The sequence below is a fragment of the Eretmochelys imbricata genome, chromosome 10, assembly GCF_965152235.1.
Source record: "Eretmochelys imbricata isolate rEreImb1 chromosome 10, rEreImb1.hap1, whole genome shotgun sequence".
NCBI classification, from domain to species: Eukaryota; Metazoa; Chordata; order Testudines; family Cheloniidae; genus Eretmochelys; species Eretmochelys imbricata.
In genome coordinates this window covers 12,002,146-12,025,554 of record NC_135581.1, presented here as the reverse complement: position 1 = coordinate 12,025,554, position 23,409 = coordinate 12,002,146, and the positions used below count along the sequence as shown (strand labels likewise).

Sequence of the window (23,409 nt, the reverse complement as noted above, 5' to 3'; positions counted from 1 at the left end):
ATCATCACAGAAATTCCTTTCTTCTAAGTAAAGAAGCCATGTACCTTGGGGCCAAGAGAAGCAGAAAGATTCAACATAGGAGGATAGAAGGAAGATCAATACAGAGAAGAGAATAAAGGGTGAGTTAAATGGAAGGGAAAAGCGAGCGAGAAAGGAGATGATGCAAAGAGAGGAAACAATGAGAGGGAGACTGATTGAGAGACAAGGAGACGCTGTTAATTATCCAAATAAACATTTTATTGCATCTGCATGTAAATTTTAAGCACTTTAAACACAGGGTGACTGCTAAGTACCTCTCTTTGCAAAGACCAGTTTTATGACTAACATTACAAGCCTTGGCAATGCCCAGGCTGCACGACCAGCAGCTGTGCCACAGCTATTAGGTACAGAAATGATGATAATATTTGGTCAGTGAGTTTTGAGGTTACCAGCACAGCTCCCAATCTCCCTGGTGAACAAAATCAGAACATATGGCATTCGATGTGCTGAAACTGTCAGGCTCATAATTAACTGATCAGGGTACATATGGAGCTCACAGACAGTATAAATCTCTCAATGTAAAAAATGCTGGGGACTATTGAACATGTCAGTGTGTCTCTTCCCTGCAAATCTCTCTTCATTAATGTTTCATATGGAGCCAAATGTGTTGTAATAAAATGGCTATTAATGGAGTTGTATTTATGATGATTTCTCTTTTATGCAGCTGGTGTTAACCTTTCAAACCCTACATTTCACACAGGGCTTTCTCAAAATAATCATCACTGCTGGCACAGAAACCCCTAGGATCTCTTGATATTTCCTGTTCACACGGAGGTTAGGTTAGTGGGTGCTGGGCAAGTAAAAATTCATCAAGTTAGTGGCTGTCACTGACGGTGCTGACATCACATGGTCCAAATGAAAATCCATTTCAAGTTACAGACACAGCTTGGATTCTGTTTATTTTAGGTATTTATAGCGCTCCAATTGGCATGGTATCTAGGGGCAAAGTCATTCCATCTCAGCTCTCTGTACTCTCCAGAACACAGACTTATACACATGGTGAGACATGTCATTAACTGCTCAGAACAGACAGACACATCCTGCTGGTTTCTTTGGCCACAATTCTGCATGGCATTCTTCTTTTGCCTGCTTCACATTCAAAGCTTTAGAAAAGAGTATTCTTGAATCTGTGTGTTCAAGATAATAGGACACACAAAAGTATGGAACAAACTGTGCATTTATGGACCTGTGTCTGCACGTGTGGGGATGCGTATAAACACAAACCAGTCCTACTTAACACCTAGCTATCTGTGAAGGTTTGTTTCTACAGTCCTGATCCAATTTGGATTAAACATGGTGCCGAAACTGCATTTCTCAGTGCATACGTGTGCTTCACACTGTAAGCCATTGGGGCTACGTGGTTTAGATATGTGGAAATTGTGGCTAGTGCAGAATGCCATGGCCCACCTGCTAAGCGGGGTTTTGCTCCACGAGCTCATTACATCTGGGCCACAATATATACCTTGGTTACTGATCAACTCCTCGGTATTGCATACAGTGTGTTTTTGATTTATAAAGCCCTAACTGGTTTGGGTTCTGGCTATGACAGATGATTCTCTGTTCATGCATTATCTCAGCAGTTCAGATAATCTCAAACTGACAGCATCCTCTTGGGACAAACAGGATACCCTCACTGAAAAGCGGGGAATTTGCATGCCCCTTGATTTACCAGATCATGTATTTGATGAACTTTAACGATATCCTTGCAAGATCCACCTGTTCTCCCACACTTATTCTGGGGGAGAGGAGGTTCTGACAAGGGGGCTTAAGGAAGTTGTTTTGGGTGGTATTTGGGGCTTGGGATTGATGAATGTCAGTGTCAGTCAGGCTGAGTATCCTGTTCTCATGTTTTATTGCAACTGTTTGATATCAACGTTCTAATGTGCCCAGAGCCTGGAAAAAATTCTCTGACATACGTCTGGATGTCATATTCTCACCACCACCAAATAACATTTCAGAGGGCAAAACCACATGGGAGCACACAGGAGGGAGTCAAAGAGAGAGACAGAAAATCTGGAGGATCTTGGGGAGGGAAACAACAATCATTCATAGTCCCAGAACAGGCTGTGTGTTTACACCCCTAACTCTTTTGAATAATAGTAACTCAGGCTACTTCTAATGCTAATAGCTAGGGGTGTGATTCCCTTGCTCACATACACATAGTGTGAGTATAATTAACAGTGCAGTTGTGAGAGCACAAGTAGTGGCAGTGCAGGCAGGGCTGAGCCATGCCAAGTACAAACCCACCAGATTCAGCAGCTGCATGGCCCTTTAGACTTGTGCTAGCATGATGAGAGCTAGTGTGAGTATGTGTACATGAACAGAGAAATCCCCAGCTCAGAGTGTAGACATAGCCCTGGTCTACACTAGGACTTTAGGTCGAATTTAGCAGCGTTAAATCGATGTAAACCTGCACCCATCCACACGATGAAGCCCTTTATTTCGACTTAAAGGGCTCTTAAAATCGATTTCCTTACTCCACCCCGACAAGTGGATTAGCGCTTAAATCGGCCTTGCCGGGTCGAATTTGGGGTACTGTGGACACAATTCAACGGTATTGGCCTCCGGGAGCTATCCCAGAGTGCTCCATTGTGACCGCTCTGGACAGCACTCTCAAATCAGATGCACTGGCCAGGTAGACACGAAAAGAACTGCGAACTTTTGAATCTCATTTCCTGTTTGGCCAGTGTGGCAAGCTGCAGGTGACCATGCAGAGCTCATCAGCAGAGGTGACCATACAGAGCTCATCAGCAGAGGTGACCATAATGGAGTCCCAGAATCGCAAAAGAGCTCCAGCATGGACTGAACGGGAGGTACGGGATCTGACCGCTGTATGGGGAGAGGAATCCGTGCTATCAGAACTACGTTCCAGTTTTCAAAATGCCAAAACCTTTGTCAAAATCTCCCAGGGCATGAAGGACAGAGGCCATAACAGGGACCCAAAGCAGTGCCGCGTGAAACTTAAGGAGCTGAGGCAAGCCTACCAGAAAACCAGAGAGACGAACGGCCGCTCCGGGTCAGAGCCCCAAACATGCCACTTCTATGATGAGCTGCATGCCATTTTAGGGGGTTCAGACACCACTACCCCAGTCGTGTTGTTTGACTCCTTCAATGGAGATGGAGGCAACACGGAAGCAGGTTTTGGGGACGAAGAAGAAGATGATGATGATGAGGTTGTAGATAGCTCACAGCAAGCAAGCGGAGAAACCGGTTTTCTCAACAGCCAGGAACTGTTTCTCACCCTGGACCTGGAGCCAGTACCCCCCAAACCCACCCAAGGCTGCCTCCTGGAACCGCCAGGCGGAGAAGGGACCTCCGGTGAGCGTACCTTTTAAAATACTATACATGGTTTAAAAGCAAGTATGTGAAAGGATTAATTTGCCCTGGCGTTCGCAGCTCTCCTGGATGTACTCCCAAAGCCTTTGCAAAAGGTTTCTGGGGAGGGCAGCCTTATTGCGTCCTCCATGGTAGGACACTTTACCACTCCAGGCCAGTAACACATACTCGGGAATCATTGTACAACAAAGCATTGCAGTGTATGTTTGTTGGCGTTCAAACAACATCCGTTCTTTATCTCTCTGTGTTATCCTCAGGAGAGTGAGATATCATTCATGGTCACCTGGTTGAAAGAGGGTGCTTTTCTTCAGGGGACACTCAGAGGAGCCTGTTCCTGCTGGGCTGTTTGCCTGTGGCTGAACAGAAATGTTCCCCGCTATTAGCCACGGGGAGGGGGAGGGTTGAGGGGGTAGGGTAGCCACGCGGTGGGGGGAGGCAAAATGCGACCTTGTAACGAAAGCACATCTGCTATGTATGTAATGTTAACAGCAAGGTTTACCCTGAAAGAGTGTAGCCACTGTTTTATAAAATGTGTCTTTTTAAATACCGCTGTCCCTTTTCTTTTCTCCACCAGCTGCATGTCTTTCAAGGATCACAGGATCTTCTCCTTCCCAGAGGCTAGTGAAGATTAGAAAGAAATAAAAATGCACTCGTGATGAAATGTTCTCTGAGCTCATGCTGTCCTCCCACACTGACAGAGCACAGACGAATGCGTGGAGGTAAATAATGTCAGAGTGCAGGAAAGCACAAAATGACCGGGAGGAGAGGTGGCGGGCTGAAGAGAGTAAGTGGCGGGCTGAAAACAGGGCTGAAGCTCATATGTGGTGGCAGCGTGATGAGAGGAGGCAGGATTCAATGCTGAGGCTGCTGGAGGATCAAACCAGTATGCTCCAGTGTATGGCTGAGCTGCAGCAAAGGCAGCTGGAGCACAGACTGCCACTACAGCCCCTGTGTAACCAACCGCCCTCCTTCCCAAGTTCCATAGCCTCCACACCCAGACACTCAAGAACGCGGTGGGGGGGCCTCCGGACAACCAGCCACTCCACCACAGAGGATTGCCCAAAAAACAGAAGGCTGGCATTCAATACATTTTAAAGTTGTAAACTTTTAAAGTGCTGTGTGAAAGTTCCTTCCCTCCTCCACCACCCCTCCTGGGCTACCTTGGTAGTCATCCCCCTATTTGTGTGATGAACGAATAAAGAATGCATGAATGTGAAGCAACAATGACTTTATTGCCTCTGCAAGTGGTGATCGAAGGGAGGAGGAGAGGGTGGTTAGCTTACAGGGAAGTAGAGTGAACCAAGGGGCGGGGGGTTTCATCAAGGAGAAACAAACAGAACTTCCACACCGTAGCCTGGCCACTCATGAAACTGGTTTTCAAAGCTTCTCTGATGCGCACCGCGCCCTCCTGTGCTCTTCTAACCGCCCTGGTGTCTGGCTGCGCATAACCAGCAGCCAGGCCATTTCCCTCAACCTCCCACCCCGCCATAAACATCTCCCCCTTACTCTCACAGATATTGTGGAGTGCACAGCAAGCAGTAATAACAGTGGGAATATTGGTTTCGCTGAGGTCTAAGCGAGTCAGTAAACTGCGCCAGCGTGCTTTTAAACGTCCAAATGCACATTCTACCACCATTCTGCACTTGCTCAGCCTGTAGTTGAACAGCTCCTGACTATTGTCCAGGCTGCCTGTGTATGGCTTCCTGAGCCATGGCATTAAGGGGTAGGCTGGGTCCCCAAGGATAACTAGGCATTTCAACATCCCCAACGGTTATTTTCTGGTCTAGGAATAAAGTCCCTTCCTGCAGCTTTTGAAACAGACCAGAGTTCCTGAAGATGCGAGCGTCATGTACCTTTCCTGGCCATCCCACGCTGATGTTGGTGAAACACCCCTTGTGATCCACCAGAGCTTGCAGCACTATCGAAAAGTACCCCTTGCGGTTTATGTACTCGCCGGCTTGGTGCTCCGGTGCCAAGATAGGGATATGGGTTCCGTCTATGGCCCCACCACAGTTAGGGAATCCCATTGCAGCAAAGCCATCCACTATGACCTGCACATTTCCCAGGGTCACTACCCTTCATATCAGCAGATCTTTGATTGCGTGGGCTACTTGCAGCACAGCACCCCCACAGTAGATTTGCCCACTCCAAATTGACTCCCGACTGACCGGTAGTTGTCTGGCGTTGCAAGCTTCCACAGGGCTATCACCACTCACTTCTCAACTGTGAGCGCTGCTCTCATCTTGGTATTCATGCGCTTCAGGGCAGGGGAAAGCAAGTCACAAAGTTCCATGAAAGTGCCCTTACGCATGTGAAAGTTTCGCAGCCACTGGGAATCGTCCCAGACCTGCAACACTATGCGGTCCCACCAGGCTGTGCTTGTTTCCCGAGCCCAGAATCGGCGTTCCACAGCATGAACCTGCCCCATTAGCACCATGATGCATGCATTGGCAGGGCCCATGATTTCAGAGAAATCTGTGTCCATGTCCTGATCACTCACGTGACCGCGCTCACGTCGCCTCCTCGCCCGGTATCACTCTGCCAGGTTCTGCTGCTGCATATACTGCTGGATAATGTGTGTGGTGTTTAATGTGCTCCTAATTGCCAAGGTGAGCTGAGTGGCCTCCATGCTTGCCTTGGTATGGCGTCCGCACAGAAAAAATGCGCAGAACGATTGTCTGCCGTTGCTCTGACGGAGGGAGGGGCGACTGATGACATGGCTTACAGGGTTGGCTTACAGGGAATTAAAATCAACAAAGGGGGTGACTTTACATCAAGGAGTATTTCAGGCAGGACTTCACGGAGGGTTCCAATAAGAAATGGTGCACCTAAGTAATTGTTCTTATTGGAACAAGCAGGTTGGTCTGGCCTCTGATTGATACATGGCTAGATTTACCTCGCTGCACCTTCTCTGTGAGTGACTGCAGTGTGACCTAGAGGAATGAGCCCCCTAGACGGGGGAGGGGGAGAAGCGAATGAGTACAAAACAAATCTGGTCTATTTCTTGTTTTGATCCACTCCATCTATCTTTTACATCTTTGGCTGGCAGCAGACGGTGCAAAAGGACTGCAAGCCATCCACATCTCATGGCTCCTTGACAGAAGATGGTGCAGTAGGACTGCTAGCCATCCTCATCTCTTGCCTGCCTGGCAGAAGATGGTACAGTAGGACTGCTAGCAATCCGTATCGCCTGCCTGCTCACCATAAGATGGTTCAATAGGACTGACTGCAGGACTAAAGAGAATGACCTGGTCAAGTCACTCCAAATTTAGTCCCTGTGCCCATGTCTGCCCAGGCGCTCCTGATCGACCTCACAGAGGCGACCAGGAGCACCTCGGACATGACGGCTACCAGTCCTACTGTACTGTCTGCTGCCACAAGGCAATCGGTTGATGCTGCTGTGTAGCAATGCAGTACCATGTCTGCCAGCACCCAGGAGACATACGGTGACGGTTACCTGAGCGGGCTCCATGCTTGCCGTGGTATGGCGTCTGCACAGGTAACTCAAGAAAAAAGGCGCAAAACAATTGTCTGCTGCTGCTTTCACGGAGGGAGGGAGGGAGGGAACGGGGGCCTGACGATATGTACCCAGAACCACCCGCGACAATGTTTTAGCCCCATCAGGCATTGGGATCTCAAACCAGAATTCCAATGGGCAGCGGAGACTGCGGGAACTGTGGGATAGCTACCCACAGTGCAACACTCCGGAAGTCGACTCTAGCCTCGGTACTGTGGAAGCGCTCCGCCGAATTAATGCACTTAATGCACTTAGAGCATTTTCTGTGGGGACACACACACTCGAATATATAAAAACGATTTCTAAAAAACTGAGTTCTATAAATTCGACCTAATTTCGTAGTGTAGACATACCATAGTCTCAGGGTGCATGTTCCAGGCACAGAGCTTCTCACTCAAACTACCAGAACTCAACACTTCTCTCTCATACCTCTCTCTATTTAGCATTGACAGAAGATTGCTCCTCTTAAACTCAACTTACACATCCCGCAAAGGATTATCCAGACCTCATCTCCTTCATGAGCAAATAGCAGATAATACGCCAACCTTCCTGCCTCCCTGGCATTGTTCACTATATCATTATCAACCACCACTTCATCTTCACTGGATGTCTTCTTTTCTCATACAGAACTGCTGACACAATCCATGGGGCAAAAAAATAATATATATAAGAAAATGCCTGTATAGAAAATCGATTTTTTCTTGTATGATTTCTTTGGCGGAAGCGTGGCTGCTGGTAACAAATCAGGGGGATCATAAAACAGCCTTTTCTCTACAATTCACAAGCAAAAAGCTGACAGAGAGCTATAGGGCTAGCAAAGGAATCCACTTGCTGGGAACGCGTGCATAGATTTAAACAAATGAAAACCTCAGATAAAGAAAAACCCTGGGATAAGACACGACAGGCAAGTGGGGGCATTATTCTTTATATGGGAAAAGAGGATAAATTATTTTTTCTTAAAAATAACGAAGTTATGCTCATTGCCTTTATGCGCTGTACGGACACTGACTCAAACTTTTTCCCCTGAAAGTGCTTTTCTGTCCTTTTTTTTTTTTTTTAAACATTAGAATTACTAGGTCACACACTCTGTTGCTTCTGCAGGCCAAACACCCTTGCACATCCGAGTGGCTCTTACGTTTTTCTATTTCCCATACAAGTTCCAGGTGTACTGTTCTCCCGTCTCCCCTATTTCAGGGACTCTCTGAAACCCCCTACTTCCTCCATCATGCATGTGGCTGTGTCCCCCCCTCCCCTTTCCCCATTCCCCTATGTCAGCAGCCCTGTGTGACCCTCATTTCCCCCTTCCTTCACATGCAAGAGGCTCTGTGTGCCTCCTATTCCCCCATTCCTCACCAAGGCAGGACTCCTGTGTGTCCCCCTTCATTCCTCCCTCCACCACAGTAAGGACTGTGTCTCCTGTGTGTCACCCATGCTAGCACCAGTGGAACTGCACTGGTTTAGTAAATTCCCTAAAGTTCTTCATGTAGATGTAGCCATAGGGATTAATAGCTACAACTCTAGGTTCTGCCCTATGTGATGTCACAAGCCAAGTCCTCTGAAGACCTTGCAAGGGGTCTCTAATAAAAAGAGGAAAGATAGGTTTCCTGACATGCAACAAGAATGAACACACTTTTGTGGGGATGGGGAGATTCAAACAAAATAAAAACAGTAAAGGGCACTGTTTTTTTCTTGTGTAGTTGACCTTTAAGCCACTGAAGTCTTTACAGCCCTTCAAAGCTTAAAGGCATAGGTAGGTTGTGGTGGCTAAAAACCCCCCACTTCTGGTATAAAACCAGGAAATGTTTTAATTTTAATAGGTCTATATCCTTTTTCACACCTAAATTTCCTGTGGTAATAAATGAAAAAAATATATATAGTACCAGTTTTTAAAAATGCAACTAAAGCAAAGTTAAAATTACACAAAAATGCTTTAAAAGTTCTTTAAAAGCAATGCACGCTTATAACAGAAAATTACACCCTGGTGGCGCTATACCAGTGGTTTTCAACTTGGGGTCCACACCCTGTCTAATTTCCAAAGGGGTCCTTGCCTCCATTCGAAACTTCTTAGAGGTCCGCAAATGAAAAAGGTTGAGAATCACGGGGCTACACCATAAAATGTAAGCTTGCATCCACTGGTATGTACTTTAAAGCCTGGTATCAATAATGGTTCAAATAATTACAACTACAACTACTGTCATCTCAAAAATGTATTGCAGAGTAATAAAATTATAAAAATCAAAAGAAATCAAAAATATAATCCAAATAAAACGTATGCTAATATAGAGAAGAAAAACAAAATCAGTGGAATGTAGGCCTGACTTGACATGAGTAATTGGACACGGGTGAGGCCTCATTTCTTGGGGGATAGGATTAGGGAGGTATATGAATCAGCAGTCTGGAAACAGAACGTCTGTACTAGATAAAACAGGGAGGAACACCCAGGGAACCATTTACAATGGACAAAATAAGATGGGAATGTAAAAATGAGATAAAGTCGTACATGGACAGTGTATGGACAGAGCATGTTGTACAGGGATCAGTTCCTACAAAGTAACCAGCCAATCCCAAAATGGTCAGGCAATGTACAGTAAATGCAATGCAACGTGTAAATGTATCTAAAGGAAGAAGTTTGTAGTGTAACTTTGGATGTGTGGTATGCCCAGAACCCACCCCCTCAGCCTGAGCCTGATCAACTCAAAAGTACTTTAACTGTATGCCAATAAAGGAACCCAAGTGACTAGACTAGTGGCAAACTGAGTTCTTGGGGAACCAAGTGGAAAAGGTCTTGGGAGAACCCCAGTGGGGGGATGGATGTTCCTTCAGGAAATGTATATGGCTCCTGACCAAGGAGTCAAATCTGCTGCCATGAAGACAGATGATCTTTTCTGATACCTCTGTCTCTTTTTGGGTGATTCAGATCTCTAATATGACAAGAAAGACTGTTTTTGATAGGGTTGAAGCCTAACTGGTCTCTCGAGCGCTGATATATACACTCCTAAAGATCTCAAAATGACTTGAGAATCCTTTAAAGAGTGCAGCTCATTGGCATTAGCATTAAATAATGCATGTGGTTCAAAAGACAGATCCTCTTTTGTCATCTGTACTACTTAAGGTGTGCCAGGTGACTGTAACTGAGAGGATGAGATTCTGGAACTGAAGTCTTCAGCAAGGAATGAACTGTGCAACAAATTCTGCTGCCACAGAATCACCAAATACATGGTGCCTTCACTTCTATTTCTGTAGGCATCCAAACTCTACATCTCCCTTGACTTTCTCGTAACCTGTCAAGTCTCTAAGAGCTCTGCCATTGTCTGCCTCTTTGTTACCATCTCTTACCATTCCCATTCATGAACAGATAAATCCCATCTCTGCCCTCGTTTAATGCTTTGTGCCTTCTTCTATGCCGCCCCTTATGCCTGTAATTCCCTCCCTGTAGTATTTCAACTCTACTCCATTTTCCTCTTTCTGCTCTTATGAAAGCCACTGTACCCTAGTGGGCCTTTTATGAGAACCATTGTCTCCTGTTCTGTAACACATCCACTCTCTATCCTAGCTCTCAGTAAAGCACCAGGTAATATATCAGAAGCTGGGAATGGGTGACAGGGGATGGATCACTTGATGATTACCTGCTCTGTTCATTCCCTCTGGGGCACTTGGCATTGGCCACTGTCAGAAGACAGCTGGGCTAGATGGACCTTTGATCTGACTCAGTAAGGCCGTTCTTATGAATAATGGTAGGAGATAATACAATTCTATTATGTGTGTATAAATACATATTGGAATGAATAAATATTGGTGCAGATTTTGCAAGTTGTGCTTTGAGCCCACGCCCAATCACACCTGCTCTTAAAAACTTTTCATTAAAAAGTTGTTTCAAAAGGCATTTTGCAAACTCGGTCTTTGACTTTATGGTTTTCTCTGAATGCCAGTTAAACAAAGGATTTGCGAATGGTCCCAACAGGCAACTGAACCATGTGAACTCAGCATGTGACCACAACAGGCGGCTTCATCCCCCTCCAAATGCACAAGCACGCTGTATACAGAATCAGAGAAACCAGATGGGAAAGAACACCTGCTGTAGCTCCTGACCACAGAGTCTGGGGCCCACTGCTATATAGATTACGTCTATACTGGGGTTAGAGCACAGGGCCTCATCGTTACCTCTATCTCAGCGTTGTGCACATGCACCTTCTGCACTATTTCTTCTGCCTCATGCATGCGCCGACTCAGCTGAGGAGAGTGCTCCGATGGGGTCAGCTCACTGTCGTATGACTCGAGAATTGCTCTCATTCCATCACGCTCCTGTAGTGAAGAAACAAACAGACTGGTTAGACTTTCCACTGGATACATGCAGCCTGCATCTTCAAACTGACATACCCAATGAAATTTAACATTTTTTAACATGGTGGAGAGCATTATTTTGGTTGGAAAGTTATTTCCAGTTCTTCCACTACCTCTTTTGTATACACATATCACACATAAATTGAGAGATATAAAAATCTACTGCTCTGAGAGTTGAAAACGTATATAAACACAAACATCCCTTTTAGATGGTAACATGCACACAGTATAACTTTTGCCATTTTACATGTATATACCAAGAACAAATAAAATTAGAGCTCTCAAGTAGAAGATGCTTCTTGGACACACCTCAAAGTGGCTGTTCAGGGAAAATAGCAATGAGTTATGGGAGCTAAATCAGGGAACCTTATTCTGCCATCAGTGAAGTCAAAGATGAGTGAGGAAGTCTTCTAATGAAGAGTCCTTAAATATAAAGCAAGTACTTTATTCTCACAGCATAGATGTGTTTAGTGTAATCCACCACACCAAACAGGATTTGGATAGGATTACATGGAGAAAGAGTATTTTATCTTCCAAGTGGAGGGATTAAATTCTCATTTTATGAAGGGTTTCTCAATAATGTGGTCATTAAAAATGTAGGTTAATCCACAGCTGAAGAAAAAAATGAATGGCTACTAGAATGGCCCCAGTGGAAAGCACTGAACAATGAAAACATTAATTATTTATTTCCATAAGCACCCACAATGCATGAGGCAAACAAAGTTGGAAGTGGACCATGCCCCTACAAGCTTAAAATGGACACAGATATGGAGGTTCTCAATTTTATTTTTCACTATTACCGTTCCCAGCTAAGAGAGCTGTTCTTTCAGTTTATATGTTAGACACACACTTTGATACTGAAGGACCTGGGTTCAAACCCGTGCAGTCCCCCAGTGGAGATTATGATTGTTTGGGGAAACTGTATGTACAATTTATTAAATCTGGTTGGGACTATGAAGTTATTAAGAAAATTGTTGTAACACTCAATGTCTCTATGTAAATGTAGAATCCAACATGGCTGTCAGGCCTTTTAGCAAGTATCCATCAGACTAGGGACAACTGGAGCATAGTTAATGTAAGACTGTACTCTGACCACACAATGGGTATGTTAAGGAGGTTTGCTAAAACTAGGAGAACCAGTTTTCTCCAATCCTCAACAAGGGATTGGGCATTTGGAGAGCAGAAAATTCCCAAAGAGATGGAGGTGATAATGTAGGGGTTTTAAAAGGACTCTTAGGAGGAGAGAGACACAGGAAGTTTGGGTCACGAGAAGGGAACAGACACACATTTTTTTGTAGCAAGGGGACTCAGTTTAGCTGTGGGACCAAAGAAGGTCTAGGAAGAAAGAGACTCTATGGTTCAGAAATCAAGCCATGAGTTGCAACAGAAGGATCTTGGATTATCCCAGAGGAACCAGACCCCAGCCCAATAAATGCTTGAATGGTGAGGAAACTGAGGCAGGGAAATGCATGTAGGGTTTGTTTGTGTATCCATCTGTATATTTCTCATTCTACTGAGTAAAGGGCAACGATGTTTTAGACAAAGAAACCAAGGTGGATAATGGATGAAGTGCCGCAGTTGAGTGACAAGCATAGAAAGTTAAAGGAGAATAAAAAGCAAGATGCAAGTCTAAGAGCTGAATACAATAAGTTGACCAGAGAGGTTAAAAAAAGAATGCAAAGAGTGACAGAAACAAATGAATAAGCAAACAATGCAAAGAAGCAGAAGAATATGTAGAAGAAATGTGACACAGAGGTTATATTGCAAGACAACAGAACAGAGTGGGACATATGAGTTGAAGATGTCAGCAATGAAAGACATGTTCAGGCAAATAACTGAGGACAAACAAGCAATGAATAACCGATGGAAAGAATATTTTAAAGAGCTATACAAAGTGCAGTACACAGTGGGTGCCAATGTCGCCTCTCGCCTTGTGGCGAGCAGGACAGCACAAGGTGTTGCAAAGAGGTGAGAGGCCACATTGAAACCATCTGAGAGATTGACAGTGAGGCAGGGAATGTGCCACTGTCTAGTCAGTGGAGGGATTGCTGGGTTGTGAAGCTAGACTAACATGATCTTAAGAAAATAGGGGAAAATTTGAATGGGTTGTGCTGGTGAAGAGGAATTGAGAAAACGGGGTTACGGACCACTCGTTGGGAACCTGAGAATAGATTTTGTTACAGTATTTGTGTTCAGAAATGCAGACCAGAGCTAAGGACCAGGAGCAAGTGTTTTCAGTTACAACTTCTATCTGTTTTGATTTATTATCAGTAGAATTATTGAATAAAACTTGTACTGTGGTTTAAATTACACATTCCCTCATAGCTTGTTTGCTTTTGAAATCAGAGACGAGCCTTGACAGGCAAGGACCCATCCTCTTGTCCCCTATTCCTTTAGGGGCAAAGAAGTCAGACCCTCAGAAAGGAGTCTTGATCCCACAGAAACTTTCCGATCCTCACTTTGGCAGCTGAGCAATGTAGGAAGCTACTAAAACATGTCTGTGGATCTGTTCTGAAGTGTACATCATTCACCAGTGGAATGGGACCCAAGTCTGGTCTCTTAAGAGCCACTCTTTGTCCTAGTATTGAATCATCTCTAAATGTGGATGCTTTCTCAATGCAGAGATGGACTGGGACCTCTGGGAAAGGACCCAGACAACGGATATCTTTGATGTTTAAATTTGATGGGGTTCCATTTGATTTTGCAGTTGAAACAGTGCTAAGGCTGCTGGGCAGTCCTTGATATAATGGAGAGAGAACACTGTTCTGTCCAACTATGGCACTGATGAAGGCTGTGCAGTGGAAAACAAGGGCAAGAGAGCTAGGGAGAGGAGAGAGGATGAGAGTCTTGCAACTGTAACTTTAGCTGTAAGCATATCCAAAGATCAAATTTGTACATCCCAGTAAATTCTCTGATGTGTTCTAACCCTTGACTCTGGAATAGCTGGGCAAGAAACAGCTTTTTCATCATCATTTTCCCTTAAGTGAAGGCAGTTTGTCTTGAGAAAAGGTAAGTTTCCAGGTGGGCTTTCCTAAGGAGGAGGAACTCCTGCTGCACTGCTATTTCTCTGTTGTATTTGTGGAGATATTTTACAGATAAGGGTGGCTGGTAATGGTACTCTTCCTCCTGGGCCAGCACGGTCCCTTCCCAAGGCTGAACCAACCTCAACCATCTCAGCTGACTTTTCAGTATGTTAAATGTTTTGAACACATTTTTGCAGCATCTTCAGCTGGCATCCCCCACCTTGCCTTTCACACCTTGAATTTGTACATCCCTCCCTCTCCCCATGCGCACTGACACACACGCTGTATTTAAGTGTTTGACGTTTGGACAGTGAAGCAGGAGACAGCCCGGGTATACAGGCTTGCTGGGTGGAGCTGTTAGCATCACATATAGTATTTCGGAAACGTAGCCCTTTTCATTTGGGGGGGGGGGGGAACCACTTTTGTGATTCTGTCATTTAAGTAAACTACGCTGATAACTCTTGACTGGATACCTCCCTAGAGACAGGTTTCAGAGTAGCAGCCGTGTTAGTCTGTATTCACAAAAAGAAAAGGAGGACTTCTGGCACCTTAGAGACTAACACATTTATTTGAGCATAAGCTTCCGTGAGCTACAGCTCACTTCATCGGATGCATTCAGAGTGGGCTACAGAAGAAGCATTTCAGCACTCTTAAGCTGGCAAACTCTGGCAGATTTATCTCTATTTATAGGGCATTGTGAGAGAAAGTTCACATCACAGAGGTCCTGTCCGGTATTTTCCAATGCACTGAGGAAGCGCCTGCTGCCAGCGGCACTGATGGGAGGCACTTTTATGAAAAAGCTCACATTGCCCACGTCCATGACAACCCTGTTTATATAAAACTTCAGACTAAAAATCGCAACAGTGGCCAGGTCTGGAGTCCAAGCTGCACAACTGTAAAGCTAAATGAATTTTTAACACCGTTTTGGCATTTTTGTGATAAAATTTGCCCATACCTGTGTCATAAATATAAAGGGAAGGGTAAACCCCTTTGAAATCCCTCCTGGCCAGGGGAAAGCTCCTCTCACCTGTAAAGGGTTAAGAAGCTAAAGGTAACCTCGCTGGCACCTGACCAAAATGACCAATGAGGAGACAAGATACTTTCAAAAGCTGGGAGGAGGGAGAGAAACAAAGGGTCTGTGTCTGTCTTATGCTGGTCTTGGCCAGGGATAGACCAGGAATGGAGTCTTAGAACTTTTAGTAAGTAATCTAGCTAGGTATGTGTTAGATTATGATTTCTTTAAATGGCTGAGAAAAGAATTGTGCTGAATAGAATAACTATTTCTGTCTGTGTATCTTTTTTGTAACTTAAGGTTTTGCCTAGAGGGGTTCTCTATGTTTTTGAATCTAATTACCCTGTAAGATATCTACCATCCTGATTTTACAGGGGGGATTTCTTTATTTCTATTTACTTCTATTTTTTTATTAAAAGTCTTCTTGTAAAAAACTGAATGCTTTTTCATTGTTCTCAGATCCAAGGGTTTGGGTCTGTGGTCACCTATGCAAATTGGTGAGGCTTTTTATCCAACATTTCCCAGGAAAGGGGGGGTGCAAGTGTTGGGAGGATTGTTCATTGTTCTTAAGATCCAAGGGTCTGGGTCTGTAGTCACCTAGGCAAATTGGTGAGGCTTTTTACCAAACCTTGTCCAGGAAGTGGGGCGCAGGGTTTTGGGAAGTATTTTGGGGGGAAAGACGCGTCCAAACAGCTCTTCCCCAGTAACCAGTATTAGTTTGGTGGTGGTAGCGGCCAGTCCAAGGACAACAGGGGGAATATTTTGTACCTTGGGGAAGTTTTGACCTAAGCTGGTAAAGATAAGCTTAGGAGGTTTTTTCACGCAGGTCCCCACATCTGTACCCTAGAGTTCAGAGTGGGGGAGGAACCTTGACAACCTGCTGCTATACCAAGAGGATTTTATGTTGTCAGGGTGAACTGACAACAACGTAACAGTCAGTGCAGAGGATTCCCAAGGAATTTTTGCTCTCAGGTTTATTCCAGGAGGACCACGCTTATTTGCTTGGCTCTGCTGAATTCTCAGACTTGACAAACATCAAAATTCTTCGATGCAATTAACAGGAGATCAAATACCTTATTGCCCATCTAATCTCTATATGCATATCACTCTCTAAATGGAAATTGCATGTTAAACATACCTGACATTTTGAATTGCCATTCAGACTGCTACTCCCATTTATTTTCTCCATCAGCATCTTAGAGGCAGGCAGTATATGTTGTCTGATGTTGGTGATGTACGGCTACTATCGGGCCCCCCCAGAAAGCTCCATGTTTAGCATATGATAAATCCTGTTTATCAGGAGGGTGTTAGCTCTCGTGGAGAAGAATTGAGATCCTATTTACACAGAAACACTATCTTCTAACTCTTAGCAAGAAGGGAGGTGGCAGCACTTGACAAACACAGTTTTACATGAGCAACCTTTCATTGGAGATGTTTATATTTTGTTCCTGAACAACACACTGAGCACAGAATAGCCTACTGTTCAACTTTTATCATTTTACATAGGGTGTAGTTTCAGAGGCCTTGTAGGGCAGTGGTTCTCAATCAGGGGTCCGGGGCACCCTGGGGGGCCGTGAGCAGGCTTCAGGAGGTCCACCGAGGGGTTGAAGTCGAAGCCTGAACAATGTCGCTTCATGGGGGCCCCCCGTGGTGTGGGGCCCCAGGCAGCTGCCCTGTTTGCTACCCCCTAATGGCAGCCCTGGCTTTTATATGCAGAAAAAACAGTTGTTGTGGCACAGGGGGTCCATGGAGTTTTTATAGCATGTCGAGGGGGGGCCTCAGAAAGAAAAAGGTTGAGAACCCCTGTTATGGGGGATATTCTCTGCCAAGAGAGTTGGTTTAAAATACCTGACATTCAGAGCAATGTGGTCCATTCCAAAAGCGAAAAAATAAATACATACATACATAAACTGCACTTCCGGGTATTTTTGTGAGCCCCAACAGCCTTTGAACAGGGTAAATCACTCCAATCCTACTATTTCACAACAAAATTCTAACAATGCTCACAGGATCACCCACCTTACCTCATCAATAAAGAAAGAGGCGGAGACGACCCTAATTTGGGTGGCATGTACTCCAGCCTTATCCTGGGCTCATTCCTCTTAGTCAGAAGGAGCCACACCTTCCCTGAGAACCATGTATTGTGGGCTTTGTTTTTTTAACTCTGTGGCAGGAAAAATGTTAGAGTGTCTCTGAATGCTTAGATTAAGAAAATTGACTCAATAAAATATTTTATGGGCTGTTTACTTCTCCCTAAGGACGACTGGGTTTCTCAGATCAAAGACTATGAGAGCGGGACCCTGTCACCTCTAAGCCACTGGCTCATGTCTAGCCTGGTTGAGAATCACCAGAGGTGGTCATTAAGCCATTGTTGGATAGAATGAAACAAGCTTGTGCTGCTAGTCCAGTTCTGAGGGGACAAGTCCACATCACAAAACCCATCATCACAACTGACATCTCTGGGATCCAAGTAAATAGGGATTTTGGGTCACCAGCAGATGGTACACAGGGACTGCTCTTTGATTAGATCATTTTGTTCTACAGACATTCCCATGCTAAAAACGTACCACTGCCAACAGCTCAGGTATGTTCAACAGAGCGTTTCCAATCAACCTGTTGCTCTGCTCTAGTCCTGGATGGCTCACTCTCCTCTTTCTCCAGCTCACTCCTTTCCACGTGTTCAAGGAATAGCTGGATAATAAAACCCAGTTTCGCTGTAGAGAGATTGTTGATAGTCTCAGTTGAGAAGCCAGAAACTGTACTGACATAAAGACTGATTAGCCGTCACACAATCAGAAGTGTTTGCTCTCTGATTTATTCCAGTGGACAGTACTCATTTTTTGACTCTGCTCTCTAACCAGATTTCCCTGACCTGATGAGCATGCGGGGAAACATGCACTAGCTTTCCCATGCCATTGAGGTAATAATATAATGACCCCGTCACATGTCTAGCTGACTCCCCCTATTGGACATTCACCAGCCTGCTGGGAAGTGATCCAAATGCTGAATTTTCATGTATTTTAAGCTTCTGCAGTCTGAACAGAGTCCAGGCATTGTGACTGGCTTAGGATCTCTCTTGGCACACTTTTGGGGTGCAAATCCTCTTTCTAGAATCCCTTCCTGAGAGCGGAGATCTCACTGTCCAACTGCCCAGCCTCTGGGACCAGTGCTGACATTCCTCCCTCCTCCTAAATTGTCCTCTAGCTTAAACATACTCTTTCCCACAACTCCAGCTGTGAGGGCAATATGGATTTACATTTCAGGGGCATGTGATAGGTGTAACACATAACACGTGCACAGACTTTGCACAGGATTCTAAACCACCATATTCTTCTTCAATTCCTGTCTATCAGCTCAGCAGTGACAAACTGGCCGAAAGAAATCTGTTCTACCACTTTGTATCTTATGCTAGCTTCACAACTTCATTCATCTTTAAACCTTTTTGTTCAATGTTATTTTTCACCATGTCTATCCATCGCATCCTCAGTCTTCCTCTATTTCTAGTTTCTCACACTCTGATGTGAATCATCAGGTACGGTTTCCTTTCCAGGTCCATTCTGGACATCTGCGAAAACCATCCCAGTCATCTTTCTTGAATCTTCTATAACAGCATCATTTCTTGCCCTAGCCATTTTCTTATCACTTCATTTTTTTCTCCAGTCTTGAAGCTTAGTATGCCCCTCAGCCAGTTCATTTCTGCAATCAATATCTTTCGTTTACCAGCTTTCCTCAGACTCCAACATTCTGACTCATATAGCAGTGTTGCAACAACAATTGTTTCATATACACTGATTTTCATTTTTATCAAAATGTCTTTAACATCGCAGGTCTTACAAAGTTTTCTGAATACAGCAGTGGCTAATCTATTCTGTTTACATCATCTACAGAATTCCTATTCTTCATCCTCCAAGGTACACACATTTTTCCACTTGTTCTAGTTCTTTCTCTCCAACTTTGATCTTTACCTCTTCCTATTGCCATAATGTTGTCTCCTCCGTACTGATCTTCAATCCAAATCTTCTGCTTTCCCAGTCTACCTTGTAAGCTATTCTGTGTAAATCCTCCTTTGTCAGTACTATATGATTCAATATCTGCAACTATAAGGTTATTTGCTATCCTCTCATATAACATGACTCCTCTCATTTCATCTCCCAGTGCTATAGCCATTACTCCTTCACTACCAGGTTGTACAAATCTGGTGATAGCATGCATTGACTCACTCTTGTGGCTTTCCTGAACCATGCCATCAGCTTCTTGTCTACTCTCATTACATTCATGGACTTCCTGTAAATGTTTTCTATCAACTTGATCTATTTCTTGGGGATGCCATATATTGTCAAAATTTGCCATAATCCCATTTGCCAAATGCTATCAAAAGTGTGTTTGAAGTCTATAAATTTGTTGTAGCAGGTTCTGGTATGTTCCATGTACTTTTCTGATAACACAAATAGCTCATTTGTTCTACTTCATCCTGGTCTGAAACTGGCCTGTTCTGTGCAACTGCTGCTTCCATGTACCTCTTCATTCTCCTCTGCAACATCTTGGTGAATAAGTTTGAAAGAGGAGATTTCTGAGACCAGCAGGAGGGGAAATGATTAATTATAAGAGATTCACCCAAGAGCCTCTTGTCCTCTCATTGCTGTATGCAGAGTAAATGGGAGGGAAAGCTGTGTTGTAATCCCAACCATGAACTGGACTCAGTCCCTTGGAAACCAGTTACATTCACCTACGGGATCACATCTTCACAGAATACCCTCTTCAGGATCAACTTTCTCTCCATGCTCCTCCCATTTAATTCTTTCCTTACATGAATCCATAACTTGGCTGCCAGGAGAAATGGCTTCAAGATAAGGAAGGTCACTTTCCATTAGAGTGTAGGCACCAGAGAGCACTGATCCAGGAACTGCAATATTATTAGCAGATCCTTCTGCCTCCTACAGGTGGATTGTAGGAAGAGAGACGCTGCTAACATATAAACTACACAGCTACAGTCTTCTCTATTAACGAATCTCATACCACTGATATAGTAACACTGAGTGTCTTGAGTGCCCAACCCATGTCTCCAAGGAACACAAACACAGGAGTGAGAGGGGACTCCTGGGTTGAACAGGAGAAGCAGCTAAGGAAGGAGTAAAAAACAGCTTACAAAAATGTTTTTAAAAAGCAATTTGACCCACTCATTTTTGGAGTGTTCCTCTATTCCTGTTGGTGCTTATTAACTCCTCCCCAAACACACATACAGAATCCACCACTGACTTTCTAATTAGTTGTAGAGGGAAAAAAATCAATAAGATAGAAATTAAAGTTACAAATCTAACTGGAGTCAGTCACATACCTAGGGAAAATTTGTTCCTGGGGTAAAGTTTATCTAGTGTCATAATTTTATTGAAATCCTATATCTTCCTATTGACTTTTATAGTTTCAAGCTGGATGCCAGAGCTATCATTATTACAGTTTCAGTGTTGCTCACAGGGCTGAGGGGGTTTTTTCCCTTTATAAACAAGCTGTAATTGTCTGCTTTATTGATCAATAAATCTCTCAACTGCCTCACTTCACCAAGGTTCTTTTCTGTTTAGTCTTCTCTACCATTCTCTAAGAGAAAATATCCCCCCCCCCGGGAGGGTGTTTTTGTTTTTTAAGAAAAGTTTGTTTTGTTTTTAGCAATAAAAGAGCAGGAATTGTACTGGTCTGCTTTGATAATGGCTTTTTAATGACAGATTCTAGTCACAGTAAAATCCGCTTTATTTCCACATGAATTAACTTCAAATATTAATCCGAAAGCAAACACACAGTTCACCTGCTCTATCGCTTCTGTGCAGATTGGAGCCTGAAAGAGTCGCTTTGGAAAGTAGAATTGTAATGATATTTTCTACTTGGTGCCTTTTTGATGGTATGGAAACATTCCCATTCCTAGTGTTAAACTCGCCTTGCTTAATTAATGGTGATTTAAAGAGAATGTTAATAGACTTTTTCATTATGAGGAAATCCACTGAAGCTCTTTCCCCCCCAATGCCCTTTCAGACTCCTAAGTCCAATTAACGAAAACAAGAGGAAATTTCAAAACAAGAAGCAAGGCCTCAACAGTCACCATTCACAATAGGGCTTAATACAGCCAAATCTCCCTGGCCCAGACAAAACGAACACCATGGAAGTAATGTGGGTAGAATGTCAAGTAAACAAAATCCTTTTCAATATATTTGATGGATATATATATATTTATATAAACGGATGGCTTCATATATGGCATACTTTTCAAAGAATTGGGGTTTAGCTTAAATCTTTAGGTTAGATACTTTCGAACATAAATGTGAAGAAGTAATGGTACAATAAGCAGCAAAGTTTGGCTCATCAATTCATCAGGAGTAGATGATATAACAGAGTGGGATACATCTGCATCAAATTAGGAACTCTATTTTGTATTGAGTTAAACACAACCCTACATTTGCCTGAGGGCAGTTGGGCAGCCTATTGTACTGCATTCTAGACAGCTGCCCTGCCCAGCAAAGATATTGGACACTTCCTTGAAGGACTATCACTGAAAAGCCATCAAGAATGCAATCGGGAGCGATCAATTTTGATGGTGTCTCAACTGCTGGTTGTTCCACCCCATGGAACAATGTTTCTTCTACACAGGGGCCCACAGAGAGGAAAGCATGACACGGAAGGGAGGCCCTGGAGCTTCTCAGTGGTGCATCCCAGGAGTTTTGTTATTTCAAAGATCTGTAACTCTCAAGCGTTTTAAGAGTAAAAACACTGATTGAAAAACTCCTTTTCTAAGTCTGTATTCTTTGTTTTTCTACCACATTGTCTCCAAACTGTCCACAAATTAGGGAGCATGTGCAAGAAACTGGGGGGTGGGAGGGTATGGGGGAGGCTTGGAAGGTCTGAGACACTGGTTTACAGGGTGTGTGGCAGCTGGATGGAGGCACCCCAAGTCCCAAGGAAGGGTGTCGGACAAGGATCTGAGTCTGGGAATGTGCCCTTAAGTTCCACAGCTGGAAACAGTGATAAGACTACCTTGGAAGCACACAGCGTCCTCTCACAACAGCCTGATGACCTATATAGTGACAGACTGGGACAGATTGTAATAGGTGCCCTTTGACTACCGCAGTATGTGCATATGCAAGACAATTTGAGTTGTCTGCAAAATAGAATATTTAATAGAAATACATGGCAAATTTCATTCTGGAGTAAATACAAATATGTTACTAAATGTGTGTTTCCAGGGAAATCTAATAACTCACTCTTCTGGAAAAAGATCTTGCATACAAGAAGTAAAACTCCTCCTGGGGGAAGAGGGAGGAGACAACAATTAACTTGCAAAACAACTGGCCCAGCAGGCAACATAAGATGGAAAGAAAGTGAATGGCTTCTGCTAGGCTAGGGTTCTCAAACCTTTTTGTAGGTCAGACTGCATGTTAATAGACAGACCATCTCACAGACTACTACCTCCCCATCTGCGGTCACACAGCATCCCTGCAAGAACCACATCAATTGCTCACAAGTTATATTATAAAAGAGTTTAATCTATTATTCATTGTATTTAGTGTGATTGTAAAGTGGTTAGGTCAGTTGGGGTGAAATAATTCAACACACTGGCCAAAATTTTTGAACTTTTATGACAAATTAAGGGAGTGAATTTTAGGAAAATAAGTCTAGTGAAGAAAAGGCCTAAAAGTCTCAACGTCTCTCCTCTGTTAGCAGGGACAGCTTCAGACACCTATGATGTACCACCTTGGTTTTCCAAAGATTGCCAAAGTTATAGAGGATAAATGAACTCACAAGCTGCTGTTTTTGCAATAAAAAACAGCATAAAACCTACCTTTTATTTAGGTTGGACAGACAGATATCTTTGGGGTGCTATTCTAGCATAATCTATTCTATACAGGTTCTTGTACTGCACTCAGTACTGTAGTATCTGAGCACCTTCCAGCAGTACATTAAGTTGGTGTTAACAAAAAACAAAGTTTTAAGTAACCAGTCCAACTAAAAATTCTTTCCCTTCTCAGCTTTCACTCTCTTGTGATGTCATCATTTCACTACAGCATCTTGCAGGGTGGACAAAACCTAGGTTTCTAAATGTAAAAACGAACAAAAATAGAATTGAAAAAAACCTTTCAAACCTTCCTTAGCCATAAAAG

The 23,409-nt window shown here is 43.8% G+C and overlaps 1 protein-coding gene across 3 annotated transcripts in view; it reads right to left on the bottom strand.

Annotated features, from left to right (window-relative positions):
* MAD1L1 (mitotic arrest deficient 1 like 1) overlaps positions 1–23,409 on the bottom strand; it is a 554,397-nt gene that overhangs the window by 294,249 nt on the left and 236,739 nt on the right. For all 3 annotated transcript variants that reach the window (XM_077827951.1, XM_077827953.1, XM_077827952.1), the window contains exon 12: positions 11,054–11,194. In XM_077827951.1, coding sequence (XP_077684077.1) covers positions 11,054–11,194 — 141 coding nt within the window. The remainder of the gene's footprint in view (positions 1–11,053; positions 11,195–23,409) is intronic.